The sequence below is a fragment of the Anomaloglossus baeobatrachus genome, chromosome 6 (genome assembly GCF_048569485.1).
Source record: "Anomaloglossus baeobatrachus isolate aAnoBae1 chromosome 6, aAnoBae1.hap1, whole genome shotgun sequence".
Classification (NCBI taxonomy): domain Eukaryota; kingdom Metazoa; phylum Chordata; class Amphibia; order Anura; family Aromobatidae; genus Anomaloglossus; species Anomaloglossus baeobatrachus.
Genome location: NC_134358.1, coordinates 538548597 through 538567853, shown reverse-complemented (window position 1 = coordinate 538567853; position 19257 = coordinate 538548597). Strand labels below are relative to the sequence as shown.

General features: G+C 49.0%; 1 protein-coding gene across 1 annotated transcript in view; it reads right to left on the bottom strand.

Moving 5' to 3' along the window:
• The window catches only part of TRDMT1 (tRNA aspartic acid methyltransferase 1), a 56268-nt gene that overhangs the window by 22814 nt on the left and 14197 nt on the right, over positions 1–19257 (bottom strand). Inside the window, exons 3-7 of the mRNA XM_075315594.1 lie at positions 12967–13043; positions 11697–11768; positions 11308–11373; positions 10167–10236; positions 7330–7413 (exon numbers count right to left, since the gene is read on the bottom strand). Coding sequence (XP_075171709.1) covers positions 7330–7413; positions 10167–10236; positions 11308–11373; positions 11697–11768; positions 12967–13043 — 369 coding nt within the window. The remainder of the gene's footprint in view (positions 1–7329; positions 7414–10166; positions 10237–11307; positions 11374–11696; positions 11769–12966; positions 13044–19257) is intronic.

Below are 19257 nucleotides of genomic sequence, written 5' to 3'. Positions count from 1 at the left end.
ACCGCCGACCAGAGTGGGGTGAGAAGGGAGCATGCCGGGGGCCCTATATGGGCCCACTTTTCTTCCATCCGATATAGTCAGCAGCTGCTGCTGACTAAATTGTGGAGCTATGCGTGCATGTGTGCCTCCTTCGCACAAAGCATAAAAACTGAGGAGCCCGTGATGCACGGGGGGTGAATAGGCAGAAGGGGAGGGGCTTTACACTTTTAAGTGTAATACTTTGTGTGGCCTCCGGAGGCAGAAGCTATACACCCCAATTGTCTGGGTCTCCCAATGGAGCGTAAAAGAAATAATTATCTCTACTATCCTAGACCAACAGTAAATAAAATATGACTATATCTTATATATCCACCAGTAAATAAAAATATGAATATAATATTAATATATTTTCTATCCTAGATCACCAGTGAATAAAATATTAATATCTCTCCTACCCTAAACCACCAGGGAATAAAATATTATAATCTCTAGTATCCTAGACCACCAGTAAATAAAATATGAAAATATCTAATATATCCTCCAGTAAATAAAAATATGAATATAATATTAATATATTTTCTACCCTGGACCACCAGTGATAATAATATTAATATATCTTCTACCCTAGACCACTAGGGAATAAAATATTATTAACTCTTTTTCTGAGACCATCAAAAAAGGGGGCTTTACCCTTCATTTTAACATTTCTTCAAAGCAAGACCACCAGGCAATAAAATATTATCCCCTTGTCTATTCTAACCCTAGACCATCAGGACCACAGAATAAATTATTTGGTACTCTGGACTACCTGGGACAAAAAAAAAAAATTCCGTGTCCTAGATTACCAAGGAATAAAAAAAATAATATATATATATTCCCACAATTAACCTAGACTAATACTGAAAAAAATATTAACCTCTCATCTACCCTAGGCCAAAAGGAAAATAAGTATAAACCCCTCTTCAACTCTAGCCCACCAGGGAATAAAACAAAAAAAAAAAAATAATCTTACTTCTCCCCTAGACTAGTAGGGAATAAAAAGTAACGACACTTCTACCTAGACACCAGGGAATAAAAGAAAAAAAAACAAAACAAAACAACTTTCTTCTATCCTGGATCACCAGGGAATAAAATAATACCCTAGACAAATAGGGATTAAAATATTAAGCCCTTCATTACCCTTAATGATTAATACTGGAGTTAATTATCCCTCAACAAGACACCTTGGAAGTTTTAATTAGTCAGAAAATTATTTATTTTACTTTTTGGTTGTCTAAATTTTGGTGCATCTACATAGATTGGTGGGAAAAGACATTTCTCTAGCGTTTCATTGGGGGACACAGGACCATGGGTTATGCTGCTGTCACTAGGAGGCTGACACTAAGTAAACAGAAAAAGTTAGCTCCTCCCCAGCAGTATAACCCCTGAGCCGGAGGCGGGCTCAATCAGTTTTTTGCTTAGTGTCGTAGGAGGCTGATGTGGGCCGACTGGGCCCCCTTCAGCCACTTGATTTTTTGCGTATATTTTTTCATTTTTTCTCTCGGCGACGCTCATCGCTCTCATCTGTGGTAATTCTCTTTTTCTACAGGTATCGTTTCTCTACCTCAGCTCTCGCAGCCCGTGTGGGTACCACTCCCCTGGGTCGCAGAGGCTTGAGTCGTCGGGCCCTCTCCCCCGTCCAATTCCACGGTACCACTCCCGGGTTGGCACGCGGGGCTGAACTTTACTGAGCACCCCCTATTCACCCTGCGGTATCACCCCAAAGGGTGCAAGGGGCATACAGCAGGGACTGGACCTCGCAGCGCGTCTGGATTGTATGATGGGGCCCGCAGCGCTGCTACACTTCAGAGGGGCTTCCTCCCACCACCGGCGTCCACCTCCCTGCCTGCCTGCCTGCCTCATTCTTCTCCTGCTGCCGCAGCCAGTCATCCGGTGTGCGGAGCACAGGGGCACGGGTGCAGAGCTCCACGCCTGCACACTGGCAGATGCGACGCCGCCCTTCAGGTAGGACACCCTCTCCTACCTTCTCCCGGGCGGATGCAATCTTTAGGCCCCGGTCCGGGCCTACTCACCGGGCGCCCCCACGTCCCCATCCGGTCATCGGGCGGCTGCTAAAATTTAGGCCCCGGTCTGGGCCTAGTCGCCTGGCACCCCGGCCACGTCCGCGGAGCTCCCTGCCGACATCCGAGGTCGGGAGGGTCCGCATCGCCGCTGCGCCGCCGCCGCTTCGTGAGTGGGTCCGCCGGCGCTGCCTCTGCCCGCGGCGGCAGCTTCCAAATTTAGTCCCCGGTCTGGGCCTAGCCGCCTGGCACCCCGGCCACGTCCGCGGAGCTCCCTGCCGACATCCGAGGTCGGGGGGATCCGCATCGCTACTGCGCCGCCGCCGCATCGCTACTGCGCCGCCGCCGCTTCGTGAGTGGGTCCGCCGGCGCTGCCTCTGCCCGCGGCGGCAGCTTCAAAATTTAGTCCCCGGCTTCGGCCCTGTCTTCGGCGTCCCAGGCCCGCCTCCCGCGCAGCGCTATTGGCCGCCGGCCTCTCTGCCTCCGCCCTCCGCTCTGCTCCAGGCGTCACTAGGGGGGTGGTGGATAGTTTTTCCCGCTCTCTTGGGTCCGCCTCCAGCCCCCTCAGCGTCCATTTTAAATAAAAAAAAAAAAGAGGATCAGGGCAGACTCCTGATCTGCGGATTGCTGAGGCTGAAGCATCCCTTATCAGGGAAAAATGGGCCCAAAAATAGCCACAATTTTTAACGATAGTAGGTTTTTTATGTTCATGGGTTGAGTTATTACTATATATGTAGATTGAGTTTATTAACTCTTACAGGTCTCACCTTGAGATATTTGTTTTTGGACCGGTAAGCTCAGGTCTACGCTTCCCTCAATTGTTTTTTACATCCACCGCAGCCACTGGCACTGCACGCCCCTGCTCCCCGCCCCTGCCGAATAGTTGGCGCCTGGCTCTGGCTAAATCCCCTCGCTGGCGTCCCTCGGGTTGGTGCGCATGCGCTGCGTCCCTGGCCGACGCTCTGTCAGATCATCCACAGGACTGGCGCAATCCCCTCGGGGAGGTGAGTCCCATACCAAGGGCCGGTTCCTCTGCCGGAAGCGGACCCGCCAGGTCTCATCTTCTGCGGCCCCACAGGTTTCACCTTAATCCCCAGGTCCAGACTGCCTGTCCTTCGGTAGCCTTTCGACCTCTCGGGTGATGGCACAGGCGTTCCACCTCTGGTGAACTCCGAGCAGGACCTGGATGTTTTTGCCGCATGACAAGTAGCCTGCTAGGAATGGTGAGTCAAGCCGTAAGGCTACGGACAGCCCTCTTCTCTCTGTGCACGCAGGTCTCCTTTAAGACATTTGGAGCGGACCCTTGATGTAATCAGTGGACATCCAGAGTTCGCCGAGTTACCGCGTGATCACTGACAACAACCGGACACGAAGTTTACCAGCGGTAAGTCTTGTCAGTATCATTATGCCTTTCTCCAAGAGGGTTTTCGGACAAAATGGGCATGCTACACTGGAGTCGCTGTTTGATCACGAACAGCAACTAGACACTGCGTTTCCAGCGGTAAGACGTGTTATTGCCATTATCATTCCCCCAAAGGGCTCCGGAGAGAGGGGGCATGTCATCTTGAAGAGACGAATGTGGCGGGCCCCTGCGGTTTACAGGGGACATCCAGAGTTCGCCGTGCTGACTGCGTGAGCATGGTTATTTCCCAGGCACGATGTTTACCAGTGGTAAGTCCCTTTACTTGTCATTACCCCTTCTCGAAGGGGGGCTCCGAAAGGAAGAGGCGCGCTACCCTGTAATCGACCCGCCTGGGTTCCTTCTGGCTTCTCGTCCCTAACGTGACGCTCCGTAGGGTCTCCGCGGACACCCTACGCGGCGGACCACGTTCCACCTATGCCGACCCTGGACTGGTTATCATCTTCCGTGAGTACCCTCTCTTCACAGACCTGGTGTCTGACTGCGGCTCGGCCTGAGCCTCTAGCATCGGTGTGTACACCCGTCGAGACCTCTGACTCAGGATTAGGAGCTGGAATCGACGTCTAAGGAGTCGCTGACTTCCCTTCCGACTGTACGTGAACGCCCTTCGGAGATGGGCGGGGCCCGTTGCTCCCCTAGGCTACGTCAGGGTAGAGTACTTCTCTCCCCTAGGCTACGTAAGGGAAGAGTACATCTCTTCCCGGCATTGGCCAGACGCATCAGGATCGTCCCCCTACAGCTAGGTCCCAGTCCGTTCACGCCGCACCCGTCAGGGCGCCTCTATCCCTCCAACAGTCCCTCCGCCTCGCGGGACAGTGGGCCGTTCCAGTTTTTTTAAGAGCGCTTGCAGGGATCACTGTCCCTGCGCATACTACGCTACAGGGCTGCTAGGTTCACTCCGCCCAGAAACGACCTAGAGGACCAGAGTTCTCCCTTCAAGGGCCCGCGCTTGAGGTTTAGACCGTCATCATCACTTTTCGCTACTAGGGTAGCTGAGCTACCGGAGGGAGTCCTCTCAGATCCCTACCCGGTAGATCATCTCTTAGGCACGGTATCGAGCCCGTCCACGGGTAGCTACTCCTCACGCAGGAGTAGTTTTCTACCGGGCACAGAGTCCCGCGTACCCTTTGCCATCCGCGCCCGTTTTTTTCCATCAGTTTTGCTATGCGAGCCCTCGGCAGTCTGTGGCGGGAATAGCGGCGGTGCACTTACCAGATTCATCCTTGACTCTCCAGCGGACCACTCTGAAGAACGGAGTCAGGAAGGTTCCGTCTTCGTGGGGGACTCGCCAATCCCCTCCTTGCGGACCAGTTTTCACAACCGTCCCTTGAAGCTCCCCTTTCCTCCTCTGGAGCGTGTTATCAACCGTCACCAGTCTCCCGTGCTAGGGTATCCTTCTCCCCTCCGGTTAGCCCGGTTTACAATTTATTCTCTTGGTCGGGGTGGCCCATTCAGGTTCCACTCGGACCATGCCACAGCGGTGACGTGCATCATCCTCCAGGGAGATGCAGGGAGTGTCATGGCAAGGGAAGAAGCCTAGAAGATCTTCCTCTGGGACAGGTCTCTTCACTCGCTAATCTCGGCTCCACATACCTAGCGTGGACGTTTGGACGGCCGATTCTCTCGGCAAGAAGGACCTCGCTTAGGCAAATGGCTCTTCAACAGGGAAGTCACCAGCCAGTTCCCCGGCGAAGGAAGATCTCCAGTCGTGGTCCTATTGGTCTTGCAATCCCACTTTCAGGTCAATGGGGCATCGTGGGTGCCACCTGCTCTGGACTAGGTGACGATGCCCTCGACCGGTCGTGAAGCCTATTCAGGCTCTTGTGCGTCTTCCCGCGGTTTCCCATGATCTTGAGGGTTCTCAAGATGGACCAGGGCAGAGGAAGGCTCTGGAGTAGCCCAGGTGAGCATAGTTCACATATCTTGCTCAACTCCTCGCAGATGCCCCGTGACTCCTTCCAGACCGCCCAGTTCATCCGTGTCGGGGCCCCTCTCTTCTACCAGGACTCAGAAGCCCCAAGTCCAACGGGCTCACCAGTGGATCCCGGGTTCTGGCTCGGTCAGGTCTGTTGTCAAGAAGATTGCAGACAAATGGTGAGGGCTGGGGAGTCCAGTTTCCTCGAGGATTTAGTTCCACTCGTACAGAGCTCCCCCGGTGGTATGAGGAGCACATCTTCCCTTCTCCTCTCTCTCCCTCCCCTCCTTCTTGCTGGCCTTCTTCCAGTCAGTTCTGGATGCGGCACTCTCGCGTTTCCCTGTATCGCCCAGGTGGCTGCTCGATTGTTCGGGTTTTCGGAGTCCTCTCACTTTCCGTCCTTCGATCACGGCCTCCACTCAGGGAAGCGTCCATCTGGCTCGGCGGTATCTTCGGTCACTAGAAACGTGGGACCTTAATCCAGTGATGGTTTCGCTTCAGAGTACTCTTTTTCCCTGCTCCCACCTGTTTTGATAGGTGGGCTCCTCGTGGCCGTCTTTTGGTTACGGACGGCATCAGGGCGGGCAGCCCTCTTGTCGCCTTTCCCCCTTTTCCGGCTCCTCTAGCAGGACAAGGGGGTGCACCGGCAGAACCCTTCGTTCGGTCCAAGGCAGCTTGCTGTTTCTTCCAGAAGAGGAGTTTAGGTTTCAGTGTTCGGTTCTAGTCTCCTCTCTCAGCCAAAATGAGGGCCTAGTTCGTTCCAGGGCTGGTACGAGCCCTCAGTCTTTTAGGTCTGCAGGACACCACTTTTCGGTTACACCGACAGTCAGTCCATCCTTCCACCTGTTCCCAAGAGGCGCATGCCGGCGCCAAGGGCCAGAATTTCACATTGATCCATTCCTCCATATGGTTAGGCTATCGCACGAAGGACGGACTTCCGCCGCGGTCTACCGAGCAAGGGATACCCCTTGGACGGATGGACTTCAGACGTCGACTGGCCAGGTCCCCTGGGTCGCCACCTGATCTAGTCGGCATACCTTTACTAGTTTTGACCAGGGTCACACCCAAGCTTCGGTAGAGCCCAGTCTTGGCGTAAGGTTTGCGGGCGGCAGTCGCACACCTGTATCAAGGTAGGTGCTTGTAGGTCTGGGTCAAGCCCGACAGGGGGAAGCGGCTCCTTCCTATCTCTGGTGATGGTTCTCTTCCCACCCAGGGACTGCTTTTGGACGTCCCATGGTCCTGTGTCCCCCAATGAAACGCTAGAGAAAGAAGGATTTTTGTGTACTCACCGTAAAATCTCTTTCTCTGAGTCTTCATTGGGGGACACAGCACCCACCCTGCTTGTGTTTCTTGTTATATATTACCTGCCGGTTACCCCAGTGGCCATATTCCCATGCCACTGGTCACACGACTATTGATCATAGTTTTTACCTTGATTTATCCAGGATTGTTTGGTTCTCCTCCTACTGCTTGTGCACTAAACTGATTGAGCCCGCCTCCGGCTCAGGGGTTATACTGCTGGGGAGGAGCTAACTTTTTCTGTTTACTTAGTGTCAGCCTCCTAGTGACAGCAGCATAACCCATGGTCCTGTGTCCCCCAATGAAGACTAAGAGAAAGAGATTTTACGGTGAGTACACAAAAATCCTTCTTTCTGGATGGTAACTAATTCGGGTGCCATAGGGCTGAGACCACATTGGATAATCTGTTTTTATTGAGCTGTAGCAAATAATTTTGTAAGTAGGATGCAAAAAATTTTTCGGACCATTTTTTTTTTTTTTTTTTTATTGTTCCTTACATTATAGATGGAACAAATGATAAATCTGCTTTAAACATGAGGAGTAACACAAGGCCCAAAATATAAGCCTGATGGCGGGTTAAATACAAAAGCCAATATCGGAGTCATTTCAAGGAAACCGAAAAAAAAAAAAAAAATAAGAAACAGTTGGCTACTTACGTTAATGGTGGTCTGGAATGAAAACCGTTCCCCTTGAAGCTTTGCAATGAGAAAGTACCGAAGCCTCGAATTTGGGATGCCAAGCTTGTAAAATGTTAAAATAGTGAAAGATTTAATGAGAACCTTACCATAAAACTTGGCAGTCTTGTCTTACAACAGGAGTAAAAGTGGAAAGAGCAACTATTTTTATTTTTCAAATATTCTTAAAGGGATTGTCCAGGTTTGGAATGAAAGGCTTTAGTCACTTTATGTGACTGCAGACTTCTGAATCCTGATAGTGAGTGGTGCGCTCGCTGCCCAATTTGCAGACACGGTGTTTCTTCGTAGTCGTAGTTCGTAGTCTGATTGTGAGCAGAAGTATACAAATTACGTAGAATCCTGAAAGCGAGCACTCTACTCACTGTCAGGATTCAGAAGTGACTACAGACTTTCAATTCAAACTTGCACAACCCCTTTAAAAGTTAACTGTACTTTCAAATGACTTTTCAGGATAAACTGCTTTATGTTTTATATTCTGCAGTTTCACCAGTTTTTTCCCCTCTATAGCTTCTTTCTCAATTTACAGCTGACTCTGAGCTGGTGGGTGGAGACCCTCTGCAATGAGGTCTCCCATACACAGCACACAGAGAAGGGTCACTACTCTTCATTGCTCATTTCCCATACAGACAGAAGCTGTAGATGAGCATGGAGACATGCAGTACTGAGCAGTGTAGATGTGACTCCAGTTCCATCTCTGTGCATCTCCCTCTGCTTGTTTTCTCACCCTGCTCCTTACTCCTTCTCCCCATAAAGTGTAATAGGAGGTGAAACCTTACACCTCACTGTGCTGGCATGTCCGTCTTGTGTTGAGCATGTCTGCATTGAGCTGATGTTTTCAGCATGAATGCTAAGTCCTGGAGGAGAGGAAGAATTGGATATGTTTTTTGATTGAGTTTCTTATATTTGCCTGTATTATTGAATTCTGTAAGTATTTTTGAAGGTACAGTTAACCTTTTGTACTTAAAGGAACCAGTCATTAAACCACCACCATCCACAACAGGTGATCTGACAAACTTTCTCAACTGTCACAGAATGTGAGGGGCTTACAGGGTATCAGGGCCCTCAGGCTAGGTGTCTGTAGCTGCCCCTGATCCCAGAGATACTTTTAATGGTGAAGATGTCTGGGCCGCCTTCCTTGCCCTGCTCCTGGCCATCCTTGATTTAATACTCCCTCACTCCTACCCCAGGACAAGGCCGGGACAGGAGTGGTTGAACCCACAGATAAAGACAAATGGGGAAAGGAAAAGCTCTCTCACACAGCTAGCACACACGGAGAGAAAAGAAAATATGTAATAAGGAGCAAATAACGAGCAGGGAGGAAATAACCAGCTGATGAGAAGATTTCCACTGTACACAAAGCAACACGCAATAAATCACCAGCAACAAAAACACAACAGCACACGGGCCGGCTGAGCAAAAGCTATAGTCGGCATGGGAAGGCATGCTCCGCAATCTTAAAACGGCGGGGTGTAACTCTGAGATGACTTCCACAACATGTGATCCAAGAGGTAACCAAGACTAGCAGAGATTAACTGCTATAAGCCTGATCACTAATGAGCACACAGTTAGTCACACAGCTAACACACACACGGAGATACACGAAAATATGTGATAAGGAGGAAATAAAGAGCAGGGAGGAAATAACAAGATGATGAGAAGATTTCCACAGCACACCAAGAAGCATGCAATAAATCACTTGCAACAGGAACACAACAGCAAAAGCTATAGTCAGCTTGGGAAAACAGGCTTCACCATCTTAAAAAGGTAGGGAGTAACTATGATAGGTCTCTCATAACATGTGATCCAGAAGGCTAGCACAGATTAACTCCTGCAAGCCTGATCACAAATGAGCACACAGCTGGTCGACGCCCGAGCCTGCCTGTGCAACTGAGAAGCACCAGAGAAGGCAGATTCTGCAGTGTGAACAGCGTCAGATGCCGCCATGACACTCGTCGAGTTTAAAGCCAAAAACTGTGTGACCCAAACATTGTTTTGTGTCCTGCAGATGCAGCAAAATAATTTTTTTTTAAAAGGCTGCATACTGATGTTCAGTAAAGAGTCAGTTGGGCGTTACCAATGCACAGAAGGGTTGTCCAGTCCGATGAACAACCTCGCCCCTTAGGTCTTGATTGACATCTTCCCACTGCTATAGTCCATTGCTTTACACTCTCCAATTATGCACACAGCAGTAAAAAGTAAGGGTCAGGCTTCAGCACAATACAACTCATTACCTTATGCATGCTTGGGAAATATAAGGCAACGGCGCCAGCAAAAAATTAGCAGGAGCCTGGCGGGAGGGGCGGGGTTAGAGACTGGACAGCGTGACTCTTCTCAACAGCGGAGACGCCCACTTGACTCTTCACAGGATATTACAGACTGGTAGATCATCCATCAAGGATCGTGGTGGTTTAAAGTGATAAATGACCAGACCGGTTGCTTTTAAAGCTCGAATGTGAGTGAAGGGTGTGGAAAGACCGCTATTTCTTGTCTAGCAAACATTTATAGGAAAGTGGCGCTGTGTTTTTGTCCTTATATTTGCACCTATGTTCTCTTGTTGATAAATCGTAAAACCTCAACCTGTGCCTTTGGACTAGATCTCATTAGTTTATGTCTTTCCTTATATTGTAATCACATCAGTCCCAATAATATCTGCATTCAACAAGTGCCAAAATATAAAAAATACGTATAATCAATCACAATATCTTTAGTAAAAAGCATAAAAAACAGCCTAAAAATAAATAATAAATCAAAAACATCTAAATTTAAAAAAAGATGCTATGTGGTCTATGCATACTTACACAAGGCGGTGATAGCAGGAACTCTTGATAAATGTATCCGCAGCTCTCTAATGTTCGGGTCAGTGCCTCTCTGCAAGAAGTGAAAAGGAAACAAAAAAGTTAGGATGGTAATATCAAAGTCTAAATGAACACTGTGCGATATCTGAAAAGGCTGCATGCATGTACCAAAGGGGTATTCCCAAATTACGTGTTATAACATATAAACACAACTTTAACCAGCGAGAATCTGGGACACCACAACTCACCGACCAACACAGAATAAACTATAGCTGGCATGGGTAGAAGGATTCCACCAGCATAAATAGGAGGAGAGCAGATGTGACAGGTCTCTCCAAAACATGTGATTAAAGGAGCAAGCAGACTAGCAGGGATTTAGGGGTACTTTATACGTTGCGACATCGCTACTGATATATCATCGGGATCACGTCGTTAGTGACGCACATCCGGCGCCGGTAACGACATCGCAATGTGTAAATCCTACGAGCGATGATGAACGAGCGTGAGACAGTCAAAAATCGCTGATCTGTGTCACGTCGTTCATTTCCATAATGTCGCTCATGCTGCTGATACGATGTTGTTTGTCGCTCCTGCGGCGTCACACATCGCTGTGTGTGAAGCCGCAGGACTGACAAACATCTCCTTACCTGCGTCCACCGGCAATGCGGAAGGAAGGAGGTGGGCGGGATGTTATGTCCCGCTCATCTCCGCCCCTTCACTTCTATTGGCCGGCCGCTTAGTGACGTCGTGGTGACGCCAAACACACCTCCCCCTTGAAGGAGGGATTGTTCGGCAGTCACCGCGACGTCACCAACAGGGTAAGTACGTGTGAAGCTGCCGTAGCGACAATGTTCGCTACGGCAGCAATCACAAGAAATCGCATGTGCGACGGGGGCGGGTGCTATCGCGCTGGACATCGCTAGCCGATACTAGCAATGTTGCAGCGTGTAAAGTACCCCTAACTCTTGCTAGCCTGTCTATGAATCAGCACACATCAAGTTGACGTCTGAGTCTGCCTGTATTGATTCCAGACACCAGAAAAACCATGAAACGGAGGGTCAGAATCTGCAATCTGAACAGAGCCCAATGCCGCCATGAAAGTTTGTGCAAATCTCTGTGTGACAGTTATAGAGTATAATTTTACCGCGCCTCGGAGGTTTCGAATCCCTTCACGTTCTCCAGAAGAATATAACGAGGACGTTTCTGAAGTCTGAAAATGTACAACAGAATTGTGTGTTGTAAAGATGATATATAAAAATGATATATAAAAAGCTCCAACAGGGGGAGCCGATGAGCGGACTGCATATGACTCAATCACAACACTGTGTGCATCATACACAGGCACCCGTGTGATGCGGATGAACAAACGGCAGCGCACGGACACCGTCCGTCAGGAAAAGAGGGTTGCACATGCAAACAGCCCCCTTAACCGTACCCTCAGAGCACATGGACCGGACATTAATACAGAACACACAAAGAACTACACTCATACTCATAAGACTTATCATAATCAAAAAGCAGAGGACGCTGCACCTAGGAAGGATTTCCAAAATGTACAGGAAACTCTTTGCCCTGGGGTCAGACACATCACCCTGCAAGCCGATCCTGTAAGGAAGACACAATGACATACAATGTTAAACTAATGGAATAGTAGCTGCAGAGTTGAGTAAAACGTGTTTTATTTTAATTTAATTACTCCTCTCTGTTGCGGAGATATTAGCTCTTAAAGTTTAAGTTATAATTTATGTTAAGGACTTAACATACGGTATATTTTTCACTGGGGGCGTGTTCTTCTTCCCTTGTATGATATTGACCAATCATAAGCAGTCAGCAACATAGAGGTGAAAAAGAACCCGCCCACCACAATAGTTTAGAACAGGATTTGTCCTGTGTGAGACATGTAATGACAGACAGACTGCTCTTGTCCGTGGTCTCTCTACAGAGCTAAGTGTGATATACTGTCAGACTGTGTAGGAACAACTCAACTTATAGAAGAAATAGTCATCTCCACTTGTATATGTATTAGAGGACCTTCATTTTGTTATATAAATTTAGTACATATGTATGACCATACCGGTGGAAAATGCATTTTCTTATGAGCACCTGAGCTCAGTCTAAGGGGTACTTTGCACGTTGTGACATCGCTACTGCGATATCGTTGTGGTCAAATCGAAAGTGACGCACATCCGGCGCCAGTAACGACGTTGCAACGTGTAAAGCCTAAATGCGCCGATAAACAATCGCAAAAGCGTGGAAAATCGGTGATCTGTGTAGCGTTGGTCATTTCCATAATGTTGCACCAATAGGAGATACGATGTTGTTCCTTGTTCCTGCGGCAGCACACATCGCTGTGTATGAAGCCGCAGGAGCGAGGAACTTCTCCTTACCTGCCTCCACCGGCTATGAGGAAGGAAGGAGGTGGGCGGGATATTTACGTCCCGCTCATCTCCGCCCCTCCGCTTCTATTGGCCGCCTGCCGTGTGACGTCGCTGTGACGCTGCACGACCCGCCTCCTAAGGAAGGAGGCGGGTCGCCGGCCAGAGCGACGTCGCAGGGCAGGTAAGTGCGTGTGACGCTGCCGTAGTGATAATGTCCGCTACGGCAGCTATCACAAGATATCGCATCTGCGACGGGGGCGGGTACTATTGCGCTCGGCATCGCTATCATCAGCTAGCGATGTCGCAGCGTGCAAAGTACCCCTAATTTGCGTCACATTTCTTGATATACAACCAAAACAAAAAATAAGAAGCCGCGTGTTAGTGCGGATACGTCACCGTTCATAGTCAGCATATTATTACCATACCTTGTAAAAGGCTGGCAGGGAGGACTCATCAGGATCATATCAAATGTCAAAGAGTCCAGGTCTTCTAGTGATATTCCCTGGGACAATAAAGGAATAATCTCCATGAGAAAACAGCCCGAAAGGCAGAACATCGGTCATTACAGTTTAGAAAACTCATTTTCATCTACCTAGTTAGGGAATTCTGTAGTAATAGTTGGGGGTTCTTTGTTCAGGATACTTTGGTTACAGAGCATAGGCACATGGCTGGCACGTCCATCGTGGAGTTGGTTATAGGGAGGGGGAAAATGACCAGCACCTCCGTCAGGACAATGGCTACAGGGAATGGGTAAGTGGCTGGTACGCTCTTCTAGACATTGGCTACAAGGATGGTGTAAGTGGCTGGAACTACCGTCTGGACAATGGCTACAAGGAAAAGGTAAGTGATTGGTACGCTCCTCTAGATGTTGGCTACAAGGATAGGATACATGGCCGGAACGACCGTCTGGACAATGACTACTTGAAAACGGTAAGTTGCTGGTATGCCCTTCTAGATGTTAGCTACAAGGATAGGGTAAGTGGCCGGTTTGACAGTCTGGACAGGGAAAGGGTAAGTGGCTGGTATGCCTTCTAGACGTTGGCTACAAGGATGGTGTAAGTGGCCAGAACAACTATCGGAACAATGGCTACAGGGAAAGGGTAAGTGGCTGGTATGTCCTTCTAGATGTTGGCTACAAGGATAGGGTACATGGCCGGAACGACAGTCTGGACAATGACTACAGGGAAAGGGTAAGTGACCGGTACGCCCTTCTAGACGCTCGTTACGAGGAAGGTGTAAGTGGCAGGAACGACTGTTGGGACAATGGCTACAGGGAAGGGTAAGTGGCTGGTATACCCTTCTAGACGTTGGTTACAAGGATAGAGTAAGGGGCACTTTGCACACAACGGCATCGCAAGCCAATGCTTGCGATGCCGAGCGCGATAGTCCCCGCCCCCGTTGCAGCAGCAATCTCTTGTGATAGCAGCCGTAGCGAACATTATCGCTACGGCAGCTTCACATGCACTCACCTGCCTTGCGACGTCGATCTGGCCGGTGACCCGCCTCCTTATTAAGGGGGCGGGTCGTGCGGCGTCATAGTGACGTCACACGGCAGGCGGCCAATGGAAGCGGAGGGGCCGCATAGCCGGCGTGAGCTGCAGCACGCAGGTAGGAGATGTTCCTCGCTCCTGCGGCTTCACAGACAGCGATGTGTGCTGCCGCAGGAACGAGGAATAACATCGTACCTGTCGCAGTCGCGTAATTATGGAATTCCCAGACACTACATCGATGATACGACTACAACGATTTTGTGCTCGTTAATCGTATCATCTAGGATTTACACACTACGATGTCGAGTGCGACGCCGGAAGTGCGTCACTTTCGACATGACCCCTCCGACATCGCACCTGCGATGTCGTAGTGTGCAAAGTGCCCCTAAGTGGCCGGAATGACCGTCAGGACAATGGCTACAGGGAAAGGGTAAGTGGCTGGTACACCCTTCTAGACATTGGCTACAAGCCTAGGGTAAGCGGTCAGAACTACCATTGGGACATTGGCTAGAGGGAAAGAGTAAGTGGCTGGCATGCCCATCAGGCCGTTGGTTATAGAGAGAGGGTAAATGACCGGCATGCCCATCAGGATGTTGGCTACAGGGAATGAGTAAGTGTCCTACACGTCTGTTTAGACATTGGCTACAGGGAATGGGTAAGTGGCTGGTGTGCCCTTCTAGACGATGGCTACAAGAATAAGTTAAGTGGCCGGTATGACCGTCAGGATGTTGGCTACAGGCAATGGGTGAGTATCCAGCAAACCAATCAGGACGTTGGCTAAGTGGCCAACATGCCCATCAGTATGTTGGCTAAAGGGAATGGGTATGTGGCCGGCATATCTGGTAATATAGCCTCTTGTGAAGGCTATATTATAAAACCCACTGCCCTGGATTATCATTTATTATGTCCACAGTTCATACTATCAATAATAAAAGATATCGAGCAGTAATCTAGTCTGGATAAGATAATGCAATAAACAAGGAGGATGTAAATACCCTGCTCAGACGGCACATGGTACAGCGGCTCAGACAGTCTTAGGTAAAAGTACGAGCCGTTAACCAGGGGAATACAAGTATACAGATAGAAGGGCATCACGTCCCCAGAGATAACTTTATTAGTGGTAATACTAATTACTATAATATATTGTTTCCAAACTTCTTTTACCCCAGTCCAGCGAGAGACCCCACTGACGGCCACCATGACCAGTAACCAGTCCTGGAAACTTCAGAGATTGTCCCAGGGAACCAACTCTGGGACTATGAACCATGTAGTACTGGCTACTTAAAGGGGATGTCTACAATGGACAATTACTTCCTAAATCGAACCAGTGCCCATCATAAAATAAAAACGCTTGATACTTACCTTCTGGTGTGGAGCCATTCCGGCAATTCCATCGCTGCGATTCATGGCAGTCACATGATCCACCGTGTCCGGTGACCACTGCAGCCAATCAGTGAGGAAAATCGTCTACAGAGTAGATATTGGAATCATAGTATTGGCATAGCCAAAACGTCGGCACTCTGGAAGGGCAGTATCAAGCGTTTTAAAAAGAGGTTGTCCAGTACAATATCACACGGGGCTCGGGGTCTTATCTGGCTGTGACACGTACCTGTCACGCTAGGTACGGGGAAGTATCAAGCGAATGGCGAAAGGGAAGGGAAACCCTGTGTCTAGGGAAAGGGAAGATGGTGACCCCTGACCAAGCCTACTGCTGGTTCCTGAGGTCCCTCACTACCCTAGATAGGTTCTGCACCGATGCGCCGAGCCGGATACCTGACCCTAGGTATCCCTAGTGCTGGACCCTAAATAGGGAACGGATGGGATGAGCTTTTCGTCAAGTCCACTAAACACTAAAGGACACAAGGAGGACACACAAAGGGAAAATGCATGGACTACTTATCAGGTAGAAGTTCAGCAAAGTTTTCAGCAATGAGAGCACAGAGGAGTACAAGCCACCTACTTGCAACCAAGGCTTGAATTAACTGAAAAATATCACCAGTACCAGTCCAAGGAAGGAAGGGGTATATAAGCACCAAGGGAATACAAATGATCAGCAGCTGGGTGGAAGGCGAGCTGCTGCTGGATCCAAAAGGGAGAGAGATGAATCCAGAAGAAAAGCTACCTATACCAGTGAATACTGACAGCAGGAACAATGGAAAGTCAGGGAGCATTCTGCACAGCCAAACGCTGTGACCTTCTATTGCCAGAAACCACACGACTGTCACTTGTGACACATCCGTGACAGTACCCATCTTTTTGTTTACCCCTTTTCTTGATTGTATTCTATAATCATGAGGACACAGATCTGCAGAGGAGCTGTATGCACAAAACGGCAGATGTATTTTAGATAAATATGAATAACTGAAACACTGGCTGCAAAAGTGCACTTAGACCAAATATGTGTATTCACCTTCTATCATTCATGTAGAGGTTTAGTATGGAGATCATGTTACTTTGCGTATATTGCATTGAGTAACGCCAGGTCGTATAACCCATTCTCTGCCAGATCTGTCCACTACTTGGATTAAATAAGAAATGATCAGTATTGACCCCATGGATACAATATTATATCGCCTTCAGTGTCTCGGGGTCATTGTAACCTGCACTAATGATGAGTGCGGTAATAGGAGGACCTGCTTATCGGCCGACCTTTACACTGGGATTATAACTTCTGATCAGATTATTACCATGTGTCTCCAGCCGCAGCGATCAGCTGATAATATCAGGGAAAGCCACGTGTGGCCTCTGAACCAGCCGTGTAATCACACATCATTACACGGGGATCATTCCGGTCTATAGACTACCATGGAAAATAAAGGAGCTTTGCTTAAAGGGGTATTCCCATCTGCAAAATCATATCCAAATATTCAATAGGTGTAATAATAATAATATTAGCAAATACCTCCAAATGTAGCATAGTTCTCCTGATATAGCCATGTGTCTTACCTCATGTGCAGGTCATTGCAGCCTAGGTATCCATGGTTACAACCACAAGCAACTAACTGTTACTATGAGTGTTCATAACTATGGATAGCTAAGATACTGCAATGCCCTGCACATGAGGTATGAGGCATAGCTACGACCACAAGCAACTGTCACTATGAGTGTTTGTAACCATGGATAGCTAAGCTACTGCAATGCCCTGCACATGAGGTATGAGGCATAGCTACGACCATAAGCAACTGTCACTATGAGTGTTTGTAACCATGCATAGCTAAGCTACTGCAATGCCCTGCACACGAAGTATGAGGCATAGCTACGACCACAAGCAACTGTCACTATGAGTGTTTGTAACCATGCATAGCTAAGCTACTGCAATGCCCTGCACATGAAGTATGAGGCATAGCTACGACCACAAGCAACTGTCACTATGAGTGTTTGTAACCATGCATAGCTAAGCTACTGCAATGCCCTGCAAATGAAGTAAGCAACATATTTAATCAGGAGAGCTATACTACATTTCTAATTGGAGGTATTTGCTAATATTATTACTAGCTGTAGTACCCGGGCGTTGCCCAGGATAGTAACTGTCTCTCTGTCTCTCTCCCAGTCTCTGTCTGTCTCTCTGTCTGTGTCTTTCTTTGTCTGTCTGTTTCTATCTCTCTGTGTGTATTTGTATCAGTTTATCTGTCTCCATCTCTGTGTCTGTCTGTGTGTGTGTCTGTGTATGTGTGTGTATGTGTGTGTGTATGTGTGTGTATATGTGTGTATGTATGTATGTATGTATGTATGTGTGTGTGTGTGTGTGTGTATGTGTGTGTGTCTATGTATGTATGTGTGTGTCTGTCTGTCTGTTTCCCCGTCTGTCTTTGTCTGTCTTTTTCCAGTTCTGTCTCTTTCCAGTTCTGTCTCTTTCCAGTTCTGTCTCTTTCCAGTTCTGTCTCTTTCCAGGTCTGTCTCTTTCCAGGTCTGTCTCTTTCCAGGTCTGTCTCTTTCCAGGTCTGTCTCTTTCCAGGTCTGTCTCTTTCCAGGTCTGTCTCTTTCCAGGTCTGTCTCTTTGCCCGGCTGTCTCTTTGCCCGGCTGTCTCTTTCCAGGGCTGTCTCTTTGCCCGGCTGTCTCTTTCCAGGGCTGTCTCTTTCCAGGGCTGTCTCTTTCCAGGGCTGTCTCTTTGCCCGTCTGTGTCTTTCCAGGGCTGTCTCTTTCCAGGGCTGTCTCTTTGCCCGTCTGTCTCTTTCCAGGGCTGTCTCTTTGCCCGTCTGTCTCTTTCCAGGGCTGTCTCTTTCCAGGGCTGTCTCTTTGCCCGTCTCTTTGCCCGTCTGTCTCTTTGCCCGTCTGTCTCTTTCCAGGGCTGTCTCTTTCCAGGGCTGTCTCTTTCCAGGGCTGTCTCTTTCCAGGTCTGTCTCTTTGCCCGTCTGTCTCTTTGCCCGTCTGTCTCTTTGCCCGTCTGTCTCTTTGCCCGTCTGTCTCTTTGCCCGTCTGTCTCTTTGCAGGGCTGTCTCTTTCCAGGGCTGTCTCTTTCCAGGGCTGTCTCTTTGCCCGTCTGTGTCTTTCCAGGGCTGTCTCTTTGCCCGTCTGTCTCTTTCCAGGGCTGTCTCTTTCCAGGTCTGTCTCTTTGCCCGTCTGTCTCTTTGCCCGTCTGTCTCTTTGCCCGTCTGTCTCTTTGCCCGTCTGTCTCTTTGCCCGTCTGTCTCTTTCCAGGGCTGTCTCTTTCCAGGGCTGTCTCTTTGCTCGGCTGTCTCTTTGCCCGTCTGTCTCTTTCCAGGGCTGTCTCTTTGCCCGTCTCTTTGCCCGTCTGTCTCTTTGCCCGTCTGTCTTTCCAGGGCTGTCTCTTTGCCCGTCTGTCTCTTTCCAGGGCTGTCTCTTTGCTCGGCTGTCTCTTTGCCCGTCTGTCTCTTTCCAGGGCTGTCTCTTTGCCCGTCTGTCTCTTTCCAGGACTGTCTCTTTGCCCGTCTGTCTCTTTCCAGGGGGCTGTCTCTTTGCCCGTCTGTCTCTTTCCAGGGCTGTCTCTTTGCCCGTCTGTCTCTTTCCAGGGCTGTCTCTTTGCCCGTCTGTCTCTTTCCAGGGCTGTCTCTTTGCTCGGCTGTCTCTTTGCCCGTCTGTCTCTTTCCAGGGCTGTCTCTTTGCCCGTCTGTCTCTTTCCAGGGCTGTCTCTTTGCCCGTCTGTCTCTTTCCAGGGGGCTGTCTCTTTGCCCGTCTGTCTCTTTCCAGGGCTGTCTCTTTGCCCGTCTGTGTCTTTCCAGGGCTGTCTCTTTGCCCGTCTGTGTCTTTCCAGGGCTGTCTCTTTG